General features: G+C 32.5%; 1 protein-coding gene across 2 annotated transcripts; it reads left to right on the forward strand.

The window, feature by feature from the left end:
- Nucleotides 1-496: 496 nt before the first annotated feature.
- On the forward strand, nt 497-8,197 carry LOC139487616 (uncharacterized protein DDB_G0284459-like). 2 transcript variants are annotated; one of them, XM_071272530.1, is made up of 2 exons: nt 497-610; nt 4,015-8,197. In XM_071272530.1, exon 2 carries the CDS (start codon nt 4,029-4,031, stop codon nt 7,041-7,043), a length of 3,015 nt encoding a protein of 1,004 aa, XP_071128631.1. In that variant the 5' UTR covers nt 497-610; nt 4,015-4,028; the 3' UTR covers nt 7,044-8,197. The 2 variants fall into 2 exon arrangements, with proteins under 2 accessions (XP_071128631.1, XP_071128630.1); XM_071272529.1 differs by lacking the exon at nt 497-610 and adding an exon at nt 625-797.
- The last annotated feature ends 5,299 nt before the right edge of the window (nt 8,198-13,496 follow it).

Consider the following 13,496-nt stretch of genomic DNA (forward strand, 5'->3'; position numbering starts at 1 on the left):
GCAGTCACCTCCTTTTCCTTTTTGTGTTCAGCATGTGACTCTCAGTCAAGTTGTGTTTATTACTGGTTTGGCTTATTAATCGATATGTAAGATTTTATCATTTTGCGTATTTACTGAGGTCCGTTCGATTAAGATTTCAAAATTAAATATGTTAATATAGATTAAACGAAGAACACAATTTAAAAAAAGTCTACAATAATTTCTTTCATGCTTTATATCTTAATTTCATTTAATAAATTATCTATAAACTGGCTGAAATTTTGTCATGATTTGGTTTGAAGAGCAGTCCATATGGATGGTATGTGAAATTCTGTATAACTACATTTTTTTTAAGATGCACCATAACAGTGGGAACTATTTTTTTTTAAACTTGAAAAGAGTTGTGTGCTGGGTAAACTCGGTCACCTTTTCGTGACTTTAAAAATAAAAATTCAGGCCGTTCTTGCTGATCTTTCTTAGACTTTTCAAATAAATTAGATATTCCTTTTGCAACCAAATTTGATTGGATGATGTTAATTTTCCCGCGAAAAAGTCAGACGAACGTTACGTTTTCAGGAGAAAAATAAGTTGTTTACAAGAAGAAATCTGGACCACAAGATTGAAGAATAAAGTATGCATATTTATAGGAAGTACACGGAAACAAAAAATACTTCAAATAATTGCATCCTTTTTTCTCTCTCAACAACTTGCACAATTTGTAAGGTTCATCATAACAAATCATCAAATGGTGGGGCGAAAGTGGTTGTTTACATCCAGAAAACTACTCTGCGTACAGACAAATATGTGCAGTTTGAAAAGTATTAAGTTATAGCATCCACTAGAAATATAAGGGTTAAATGTATTTTTCATATCAGAAAGATAAAATCATTTAGGTTCTTAAACTGTTGAAAAGAAATTGTTATGGCCGTGTTTACACCACAAAATCTATTCATGTATTCTTGTCTGTCTTCCTAGACATATCCTCAAACCGATGCTAGAGAAGTAAGAATGCATGGCAAACCTGCTTGTATAAGATATATACATTTTATACTTGAGAAAATTCAGAACTTCTGTATCTGTATGGTTACGTCGCAGCTACCAATTCTGGCTTTAATACAACTTATCTGAATTTTGATGTCTTTGTTTGGAGACTGCAGAAGATTGCTATAAATAAATAAACAATTAAGTCCATTTGACAAATGACGGGGTTATTTACACAGTTAAGTTACAGTGGAGTCCGTGCGGCCGTTGATACCGTGCATTAGCTGATTTCGTTATATCAACCCTGTAACGCAAATAAAATTGTTCTTGTTATTGTTTTAGCATTCCGAAGGGATAAAAAAGAATAAAATTGTTAAGTTATTGTTTTAGCATTCCGAAGGGATAAAAAAGAATAAAATTGTTAAGTTATTGTTTTAGCTGTTTAGCATTCCGAAGGGATAAAAAAGAATAAAATTGTTAAGTTCCAGATTGAAATAATAACTGCAATCCCATTATTTACAATCTTTGGCCAATGTCCATTAAAAAAAAATACAGCATCAGATAAGATTTGTTTAACTTATCACGCTTAAGCCAAATTTTTATCAGATTGATATAATTTTTGCTCTGCATCCTTGGCAGTGTGCTTGGTTTGAATTTAGCTACCTTTCGTAGCAGCAAATCTTTCCTCTATTCAAAATAAGCTATTTTTGGAAGGCATGTGCGAAATCACCGGACATTGGAGGAACTCTCAGAACAGGGGCAGGCCTTGACAATAACGCTTGTCCGATTGTCCGGTACCAGAGGGAAAAAAGGTCGGACAAGTAAAAGCTGTATCAAGCTTGTCCGTCGGGACAAGTACTATTATTCACAGAAAATAAATTTAATCCAACTTTGATGGACAAAGTAATTTATTTTAAACAAAAAACAAGAAAACAAATATTAATTTGAAATGTTTCTGTATTATGTTTATTCAAATGCAAAACCTTTTTCTTCAACATGTTTACTTGCAATTGATAATTTTAACTGGTTCTTTGTCAGGTACTTTTTAACAGGTAAAAGATATACTATTCTCGAAAACCAGTCTTACTGATCCGAATCAATGGTGTGCTTTGTAGATTTGGTAACTTTACAGGACAGTTTTTGGCACCGTAGAAGACATACATTTTGTATTTAGTAGACATGATTGATAGACAGTTTGACAAGGCAGGAGACATTTTGGGACCAAGACAAATCAGTAACTCATTTTGCTACCTTATTCTGTTCCTTAAAATAAATACCATACCGGTAATTTTTTCACAAATTTTTTTTTTTTTTATTTACCATAAATTTAATTCACAAAATCATATTTGATCATAGTAGAAAAAAAAACAATACTTGCAATATGGTGACCTATAGTTGTTAATTTCTGTGTCATTTGGTCTTTTGCAGAGAGTTGTCTCATTGGCAATCAGACCTTATGATGGCTTATCTTCTTTTTATTGATTGCATTTGAATACACTTTTTTTAACTTAAAAAAAAAAAAATAGAATACAAATCCAATGAGTGTACAGGCCTATCAGATGGTGCCTCATGATTAGAGTCTGATGAGACTAGCATTGATGGAAACTAGAACCTAATTCCTGTGCATAGGCAGATCCAGGGGGGGGGGGGGCCAAAAATTTGGTTGATTGTATAGGGAATCATTGAAGCATGACTGGAGCGGGCCCCCCCTTAGGAAAAGTTCTGGATCCGCCACTGCTGTGATTTGACTAGTTTCGCAGTTGTACATGACTCATATTTTTGAAAAGTATTTAAAAAAAATACATCAAATTCTGTTATATTGTTTAAATTCGTATTGCTCCTATAATCAACTAAACATGTAAGAAGGTTATTTTTAATAGAAATTTTTGGACAAGTAACAATTTTATTCGGACAAGTAAATTTTGGTAAGTTGAAAAAAAAGTTATTATAGAGGCCTGTTCGCCTCAAAAATTTTCAAATTAAATATTTTTTTATTAAAATTTTCAAATCGCTAGCTCGCCCCAAATTTTGGAGCCCAAAAATCCGTAGAACAAGAAATTAAATTGGTGTGGCCTAACAGTGTAATAAATAAAATTTGTAATGAAAAAAAAAATGTTTCAATTTTTGCTGTATTTTATTGTACCCTCGAGTCTCCTTTACTATTTATGTTATTGTCTGTTTTTCTATAACTAAGAAATAGGTCAACCATCTTTGGTGTACGGAATGAGTGTAAGGTGTATATGTCAGTCTGTTAGGTATCATCTGCCCTTGATCTCATTTTCAGGGTTCATAAGTCAATGTTAAGTTTTTATGCCCCCTGGCACCATAGTGAAGGGGGCATTTGGTTTTACCCAGGGCTGTCCGTATGTCCCAAAGTTGGTTTCCGTTCTCTTACTTTAGTTTGCCTCAACCAAATGGCATAAAACTTGTATACAATGCTTATTACCACAAAATACAGATTAAAATTGAATTTTTGGGTTGTCACTAATATTTTTCCAGAGTTATGCCCCTTTACAAATGAAAAAAATGCTGAATTTTTCTTTAACATTCTCTAACTTAAGTTTGCATCAACCGAAATTTTATGAAACTTTTACATAATACTTATTATCACAAAACTCAGATCAAGTACAAATATGGGTAGAGTCACTTTTACTGTTCTTCAGTTATGTTCCTTTATAACTTTGTATGATATCCAAGTGGGTGCATCATCTTTTTCCCATGGACACGTTCCTCATTTATTTCTGGGATACTTTAAGCAATAGGGTTACTATATTTTTCTTATAGAACAATTGTAAGATGTACATGTTTTCCAGTTTGATTTATCTGACCTTGACCTCATTTCCTTGTATCATGTTAACATGGTTAAGTTTATGTGACACTTGCAGAAAAATTATTTATGACAGTCAACAAAAAGTCAATGGTCAGTAAAGCAGGCGAGACATTTCAGCGTGTGCACTCTTGTGATATATTTCATTAATATTCTGCAATTGAATTTGTTCTTTAACTGGTATTAAATAGTGATGTAGTTATTTCAACGTTTATATTTTTTTGTAGGACATTGGAATGAGATGTCTTTCCAACCCGAAAAGAAAAAATCCTTGTCGGATAGGTTTGGTTGTATACCATCAGTAGGTCATGGACAGCAGAATGACAGTCAGAACTTTTCTAAAAGTTGGAAAGGCTCAGGACAAAAAAATAGCTCCTTTACAAGCAGTTATTCAAGAAATGAAAAGAAAGATCCTAAAAACACTCTTACAGTTTGTTTGAAAGTTAATCGTCAGAATAAAGATAACAGTTATGTGAATCGTCCTTGTCAACCTCTACGTATGGAATGTCGTGACAAACCATCTGAAATAGCAAAACAGTTTTCAAGAAATGGATCTCAGGACAGTAAAGAAAACAGTGTCAACTTCAACCATGGTTATGGACGTCAAGTTGCTGTTAAAGACACTTGTGTCAACGGCGAGTTGAGAAACAGTCAGGACCGAGCTCTAAGGCATGAAATTGGTTATACGAGTCAAACCTTACCACTAAACCGGATAGAATATAATCATTCTTCAAGGGAAGCTTCTGCCTTGTTAAAAACTCCTCCCAAATTTAATGGTAATGACTCAATATTTACAACAAGAACTTCACCCCAATTTGTTGGTAATTATTCAAAGGGCTCTGCTTTCCAAAATGAAAGATATAATCAGTTGGAGCAAGAAGGTATTACAAACATTGATAGAAATGCTCACGGGACAAATTCTTACAGACCAGGCGGATATTGTAATCAGTTTCCAGGGCAGGTGGCAACTGTACCACCTTCAAGTATGAATAGAAAGTCTCCATACTTAGAATCTAACAGTACCGTTAATAACAAATACACAAAAAAAGCATTGTTAAACACTAGTCCACAATTTTCTGGCAATTTCAATGGTGCAAGACAAACGGCACCTAATGAGACACAGTTACAGAATTGCCATGCTGGTTCACGATTCAATAACAGTCCTCCATTCACCCAAAATACACCGTCTCAAGCGAACAATCAAGGGTTCGTTCAGCAACATCCACAACATATAATGTCTCAAATGTGCACTCAAGGATATGCTCAGCGACAACCACAACATATACCATCTCAAACGGGCAATCCAGGTTATGCCACTCAACAGCCACAACATACACAGCCTCAAACGAGCATTCAAGGGTATGCTCAGCAACAACCACCACATACACCGTCTCAAACGGGCAATCAAGGGTATGCTCCACAACAACCACAACCTTTCATCAACAGCAACATAAGAGATCCAAGGAGTCCAGGATTTTTACAAAATGATCTTTGTAATGCCAGATCTTTACAATATGCTCCTGAAAATCATGGGTTTTATGGAAATGAGTTGACACCAAGCTATTCAGGTCAAACTAAAAGTCCAGTGGACAGGAATAAGAATTTTATAAATAATAGCAACTTCAATGTGCCTAATCAAAACACAGGATCACAACATGGACCCTATGGGTTGATCAACATTATAACACCAGAGAAACCACCTTTTCAGGTCAACAAAAGCCCCATTGGCTCTAAACAACATGCATTTAATCATCAGGGACAACAGCAAATGATACCTGCAGTCTGTGAAAATAGGCCATGTAATAGTCCCAACAGTCCTACGTTTAGTTCAGACAGTGAAATGTCTCTTGATTCTAATGTTTTAAGTGAATCGTCAAGCCAAGGATTAAAAGAGAAAATCAAGCCAACCGGGTTTTATAATGATGTAGAAGAGTTGACTAAGAAGTTTTTTGGAAAATGTGAAAAATTAACAAAAACGTCTGAAGATAAGAAAACATTGGAGAAGATTAATACTCAACTCCATACAGAAATTATAACGGCTTTAAATAGTTGTAACCAAAATACAGTATCTCCAGATGCTTCACAGATTGCAGAAGAAATAGACCAGACTAATAATAAAACATGCCAACAAGATGGGATATCTCCAAAGTTGGTCATTGATGAAAGTAAAAAAGAAGGGGAAGATAGTGAACAGGAGAAGTTTGAAGGGAGGACACTACTAAAAGGTGGTGTGAAACCCAGACACGTTCCAAAAATGTTGATCGACAAGCCAGGTCAAGGTCCACCAAATGACAGAAGAACAGTTTATATGACTTGTAGAAATTTATTGGAATTGCCATTGCCCAAGTGGGCAGCTGAAGTTCTTGGAAAAAATGTTTTGGAACATGATATAACAAATGGACATAATAAAGAAAGTAAACCCTCCATGACTAAAAATGAGAAAACTAAAAAAGAACCAGTAGCAACAAATAAACTTGAAAAAAGGCTAACGGAAATATTTAATGTAAAAGATGGAGAGAAGAAATGTATTGAAACAAAGGTGATTCAGAAATCTGAGAGTATGAAATTAAATACCCAAGACCAGAAAAAATTGTCCAACACAAGAAAAATTACTGATTCAAAAGATGTGAAAAAATATTCTTCAGACCAAGCAAAGAAAATTCAGCCACCTAAAGATTCAAAGAGGCCTGTATCAAATGGAAATTATAAATCCAATAAGAAAGTTAAAACAAGTGAGAAAGTGGATTTGACTTTAGGGGGAACTCTTCTTGCTAAACAGAAAGAAGGCAATCCAGTTAAGCAAAAACAAGTACAAAAAGACACCATTAATATTTCCACTTCATCCAGTTATGCCAGTAAGAATGGGTCTAGAGATAATTCAAGGTCAAGAGATAATTCAAGGTCAAGAGATAATTCAAAGTCTAGGATTTCAAGGTCGAGAGAAAGTTCAAGGTCCCGCAATAGGTCAAGATCAAGAGACAGACATTCATGGAAAACGAACAAATATTCAGAGTCGCAATACAAACGTACGGAACAAAACAATTACAGATCAAGGTCACGTGATGTTCGTAATCGTTCACCTTTAAGCAGTGGGAAAAAATCTAATACCAAGCATGGACTTGACAGAGCAGTTGAAAATGTAACAGCAACTATTAAAAGTATTATTGGCAAAGACTTTAACTGGCCTTATAATGAAAGTGACAATAAAAGTTTCGACATGTATGATTTTAGGGGACGTGATGATATTGGTAGCTAGAATGATAAAAAAACTGACACTGAATAAATATTAACTGTAAGCAGCATACAGTAAACAAGTTTGATATATAGTTTTAAATAGTATAATTAAACTGCATTTCCAGAAAAGGACAAAAGTTATAATTTTAAAGGATGGATGAGGGGATTGAAAAAAAGTCTTGAGGACATATACTATTAGTTTGCATTCATTTTCTGTAGCCCATTTATCATTGTTAAAAAAAATATGTTTAACTTGTTTGTCATTCTCATTGAAATGCATACATACATGACATATGGTTTGTAATTTTTCATAAGATATGAGGATAATTATCTAAAGCATGGCCCTTTAACTTGGTCAATAATTGTGTTAAAAGTTAGAAAATATTTTTATGTGCCTAGATAGTAATTATAGAAGGGGCATTATGCTTACCAGTCTGTCCCTCAGTTAGTCCATCCATCCTGTATTTGAGGTAAAGGTATTTGACCCCCATCCAAGTGTTTAATCCAAAGGAATTTTTCACCTTTATTTTTAACAAAAAAAATCCACAAAAGGGCTTAAATCTTGTATCTGTAAAGGGTCTCCTAGTGTCTGGATTTTATTGAATTTTTCGTTCATACATGTAATATCGGTTCTTTATATTAAGTTTTTAATTTAGAAGAATTTGGGGTTTCCCATAGCATCAACTTTGCATTATAGATATATTCAAATGGGAGGGAGGGAGAGGGGTAATAACTGTTAATTCCGTTTTCAGTTGTCCTTGTTTTAATTGAGCTGTTTTATTTTATTTGCATGCAAAGTATAACAGATTTGGAAGAAAAAGAGCAATTCGACAAGTTTAATGAAGGTACCTGTATGTACACAGAAGTCTTTGTCAAATCTTTGGTATCTGCTAGTCCCTCTATGACTTTAAAATTGTACTCTAGACTGAAACAAAATTTACTAGTTATGGGCATTTGACTAGTGGCTAACGGTGCAGACTGTTATACATTTAACCTTCTAATAGCTGTACTGTGTACTGTACACCTTTATAATGGATTATTTTATGCTCAAAGTTCATAATTAATATTATTGAAATTAGTATACAACATGGCTTTTTTTTGCTGCATTTCAAATATGGAAATGATTTGCAGTTTAAAATAAACTACTGATATAATATTAAAATTTCTGAGTTGATATATTTTTTGATAATGGATTTCATAACCGGAATTACTGCATATGCTGTCAAAATATCGTGTAAGTCATAGATACATTAAAAAACAAGTAAATGCATTTTTGTTTCAATAGTAGCTTTAGAAATCAGTAACTGTGTCATGTTTATAGTTACTTTTCCAATTATTTTTTGTTAGTTGTTATAACTTAAAAAGTATTAGATTCTTAAGATCTCATGATTTATTTGGAAAAAAACTTTCTACACAAATTTCGCAAATTGGTGCTAGAGTTGTCTCCCCTTATAACTATCTGTGATATTGTTTTTAATATGTGCAGGTATTATACATTTTAGTTTATTGTTACTTCAGGGTTTAAATGTTTTATTCTTGTACAGTGTAAATATTGTGTGAATCTTTTTAATTGCTTTGTATTGTTACTCTACTGCATGCTATTTTCTGTTAATAGTTGTGTATTGATTGATAAGTCCTCTGTCCTTGGTTATACGAGTCTTATCTTTATATATATGTAAACAGTTTTGAAGAAAAAAAAAACTAAAATTTAAATAACACCTTGATAAAAGTGAAAATTTCACTTGCTATCTTTTGTAGTTGAACAGTTCTCCATAATGTTTAATTTTTTGCAACGCTCTAGTTAATGCAATAGTATTCTCTTAACTACAAATGTAGTAGATTTACAGCAAATTCAGCATTAAGTATATCATGTCATATACAAATTACAAACTTTCAAACAAGAAGGAAAAGTTATTCAATTTCAGTTAATTTGCTTCCTTAATTTTATGCAAAAGTTGCATCAAGACTTGAAAAACGTGGTAAACAAGTCTTCTGAAACTGGATGTGGGCGTTTTCTGATTAATTTTTATGGTGTTTATATTGTTTAATTTTGGAGCAAAATCTTGCATTGCTAATATCTTATTTTGGAGAAGCATAAAATCATGACATCAAGAGCAAAAATTGAAAATTTATTCATAAAAATTACTAAAAAGCAATATGTTCACTATTAGAAATTATATATTGTCAGTAGGAACAAAGATGTGCCAAGTTTCAGTCAGATCTTTATTTTAACCTAAAATGAGTATTCAAGTGCAAGTAATTCTTATATATGAATAGGAATAATTTCCAGGATTCTCTTTCATTAGATTCTGCTGGCAGCTATAGCTACAGTTATTCTTCTTGCATTTACATGTATACTTGGATAGATAACATTTTGCTGAATTGTGTAAAAATGTCTTATGATAAAAGTGCATTATTGTTATTGGAAAATTGTGATATTTTAATGTTGAAGTTACTTGGTATGTAGTTAGAAGAAGACCTACTGTTAAATAGTACATTGTGAAGTTCCTTTAACCTGTATTGTGTATAAGCCAAGTTTGTGAGTAGTTACTGTTTAGTATATATATCATCAACCATTCAAATCAGGGAATGAAACAAATGTTGTAAAGTTTAGTTGAATATTGTAGTTATTTAGACCATGTAAAAGGACATTTGAATAAGAACTGGAATTGTTCTTATATCTGTCCTTATATTGAAGGACACCTGTTTATTTGGGAGTCCATCAGTTTTGGACAATTGTTGTATAATTTACTACGGTAATAATATTTTTGGTACATCCTGAATTTATCATCATTGTTTTTATCAAAGCAAACTTTGTTTTTCTGTCCCTTGACTAAGATCACAGTCCTTGAAAAGTTGTAGACTTTCAGAAAGAAAAAAATGGTGTTTCAGAATAAGTTCAAAAATTTACATACATATATATATATTTAATGCTTGAGAATTCTACATTTGTACTTTGATATGAGAATGTCAAGTATTTGATGAAAAAAGAATATTTTTACAATCCGTCCTGTTAATCATATTTAATTATAACAAGTTGTCATTTTATTTTGTTTGTAAATCAAAGGTGCTTGTTTTATGCTTTAACTCTTGAAAGCAGAAATAAATGTTACACTATATGAGAAGTTTTTATTTATTAATGTAATATTGATCTGGAGTCTTTTATCTTGCAATGAATGAAATCAATGGCCATGCCAAGCAATTTATGAATAATATATATTCTTAATATATTCAAGTTTCTAATGTTGTTTAAACTTTCCTAAATCTGTAAAAATTGAAGAAAAAAAAAAACCAACTGCAATACAAACAAAACCTGAACAAGGGCCCCTATACTTGATTGGAATGACTCATCTGACATAGACATCAGTTTGGTGGTTCACTTTTCAATGTTAAGTTTTCATGGATGATGTTTATTTCTCTGATACCATAAGCATTTGATCATTTACATTTTGTGTATGGAATGATTGTGTGATGGTCATCTTGTCTGGCAGGGTTCATCTAGCAATAGACAGACTATATTTGGTGTATGGTATGATGGTATTGTGTAAATGTCTGACTGGTTTCGTAGGGTTCATCTCCCCATGAACTAATTTCATGGATCATAGATAGTTAAATTTATATGATACTAGAAGAAAAATGTTGCAGGGTTTCAACATATTTTTAACCATTATTAGTAAAACAGTTGAAACATTTCAGTGTGTCTTCATGTCTGGATATTATCTTTAAAACAATAATAGATGTACATATTTGGTTCATCCAAATTTATCAGCAAGACAGACACTTGCTCCATCTAAAATGGTCAGCAGGACGGGTATTGGCCCAAAGTACAAATTCAACACAATTAATGTCAAGAGGGTGATTAAGTGTTCAATCTTGCAAGAAACAGCTTAAAAACAACACATTTTACAACAAAAACAAATGGGCTAGAGAGCAACATCAAAATCTCAACATGAACTTGGATAAAAGAGCACTTAAAACAAATGACAACAAAAATAATTTTCTACATTATTTTCTTAAATGAAGATCTGGTATGACAGCATAATAATATCATGAGAAATACCTAAAACAAATTTAATAACATCCAAACAATATTACAAATGGCATATTGAATGTGTACTGATTGATACTTTAGTCTGGAAGAACATGACTTATTGTCGAGCCTTTGTCTTTAGTCGAAAAAGCGAGACTAAGCGATCCTACATTCCGTCGTCGTCGGCGTCAACAAATATTCACTCTGTGGTTAAAGTTTTTGAAATTTTAATAACTTTCTTAAACTATACTGGATTTCTACCAAACTTTGACAGAAGCTTGTTTATGATCATAAGATAGTATCCAGAAGTAAATTTTGTAAAAATAAAATTCCATTTTTTCCGTATTTTACTATAAATGGACTTAGTTTTTTCTGCGGGGAAACAAAACATTCACTCTGTGGTTAAAGTTTTTAGAATTTTAATAACTTTCTCAAACTATCCTGGGTTTGTACCAAACTTGGACAGAAGCTTGTTTATGATCATAAGATAATATCCAGAAGTAAATTTTGTAAAAATAAAATTCCATTTTTTCCGTATTTTACTTATAAATGGACTTAGTTTTTTCTGCGGGGAAACATTACATTCACTCTGTGGTTAAAGTTTTTAGAATTTTAATAACTTTCTTTAACTATCCTGGGTTTGTACCAAACTTGGACAGAAGCTTGTTTATGATCATAAGATAGTATCCAGAAGAAAATTTTGTAAAAATAAAATTCAATTTTTTCCGTATTTTACTTATAAATGGACTTAGTTTTTTCTGCAGGGAACCATTACATTCACTCTGTGGTTAAAGTTTTTAAAATTTAAATAACTTTCTTAAACTATCCTGGGTTTGTACCAAACTTGGAAATAACCTTATTTATGATCATAAGATTGTATCCAGAAGTAAAGTTTGTAAAAAGATTACTCTGTGTTTTTCTGTAATTTACTTTCAAATGGACTTAGATTTTCTTACAATCATAAAATAGTAACAAGAGGAATATTTTTATTGATTTTTTTCCTCATTGTTGTTGAGCCTGTGATTTACAGCAAAAATAGGCGAGACACTGGGTTCCGCGGAACCCTTACAAATTTTTTATTAGTTGTAATTGGCTTTGTACTAGCTTTCCGTATCTATTATATTTGGGTGCTTTGTGTTTTATTTTAATGTAAAAGGTATTTAATTAATGAGCCTGCAACAAAAGCAGAAAGTTCGATATAGGGATAGTGATCAGGCGTCTGTTTTAGCTAACCTCTTAAAAGCTTTATATTTTAGAAAGTGGAAAACCTGGATGCTTCATACTTTGTATATAGATGCCTTATGTTACAAAGTTTCCGTCCGTCACATGTCCATTATCCTTGACCTCATTTTCATGGTTCAGTGACTGCTTGGAAAAAAAGTAGATTTTTGTTATGTTAATTTTTTTTCTTATGAGTTGAAGGATAACTTTATTTGGTATGTTTGTACCTTGCAAGGTCCTCATGCCGGTCCAACAGTTTTCACTTGACCTCACCCTCAATTCATGGATCAGTGAACAAGGTTCAGTTTGACTAGTCAAGTCCATATCTCATATACTATAAGCAATAGGACTAGTAAATTTGGTGTATGGAAGGATTGTAAGGTGTACATGTCAAACTGGTAAGTGTCATCTGACCTTGACCACATTTTCATGGTTCAGTGGTTATAGTTAAGTTTTTGTGTTTTGGTATGTTTTTGTCGAAAAAGCGAGACATAGCGATCCCACATTCAATCATCAGCGGCGTCCACAAATATTCACTCTAGTTAAAGTTTCAAAATACTAATAACTTCTTGAAATATCCTGGATTTGTACAAAACTTGGACGGAAGCTCGTTTATGATCAAAAGCTAGCATCTTGAAGGAAATTTTAAAATTTTGTACCTGTTTTTTTCGTAAAATGGACAGTTAAAGTTTTTTAAACATTTAATATATTCATAAACTATCCTGGATTTTTACCAAACTGGGACAGAAGCTTATTACAATCAAAACACAGTATCAAGAGGATTTTTTTAATTTATTTTTTTCCTCATTTTTGTTGAGCCTGCGATTAACAGCAAAAGTAGGCGAGACACTGGGTACGCGGAACCCTTACAAATTTTTCTTATGCTGTATGCAATAGGTCTACTATATTTGGTGTATGGAATGATTGTAAGGTGTAAATAGATATAGGAACATGTGGTATGAGTGCCAATGAGACAACTCTCCATCCAAATAACAATTTATAAAAATACATGTAAACCATTATAGGTCAAGGTACGGCCTTCAACACGGAGCCATGGCTCAAACGGAACAGCAAGCTATAAAGGGCCCCAAAAATTACTAGTGGAAATATTTTATGATGTACATTTCTTAAACTATAAGCAATAGGTAAACTATATTTGATTTATGTAAGGATAGTAAGATGTACATGTCTCTCTGGCATGGTTAATCTGACCTAGACCTCTTT

Source organism: Mytilus edulis, chromosome 9 (genome assembly GCF_963676685.1).
Source record: "Mytilus edulis chromosome 9, xbMytEdul2.2, whole genome shotgun sequence".
Taxonomy (NCBI): Eukaryota; Metazoa; Mollusca; class Bivalvia; order Mytilida; family Mytilidae; genus Mytilus; species Mytilus edulis.

What these genes read in the sequence shown, in the direction of transcription:
- LOC139487616 (XM_071272529.1), top strand. Translation starts at nt 725, where the DNA reads ATGGTGGGGCGAAAGTGGTTGTTTACATCCAGAAAACTACTCTGCGTA. An exon ending in AAATATGTGCAGTTTGAAAA is followed by an intron (nt 798 to 4,014) that starts GTATTAAGTTAT and finishes ATTTTTTTGTAG; the next exon opens with GACATTGGAATGAGATGTCT.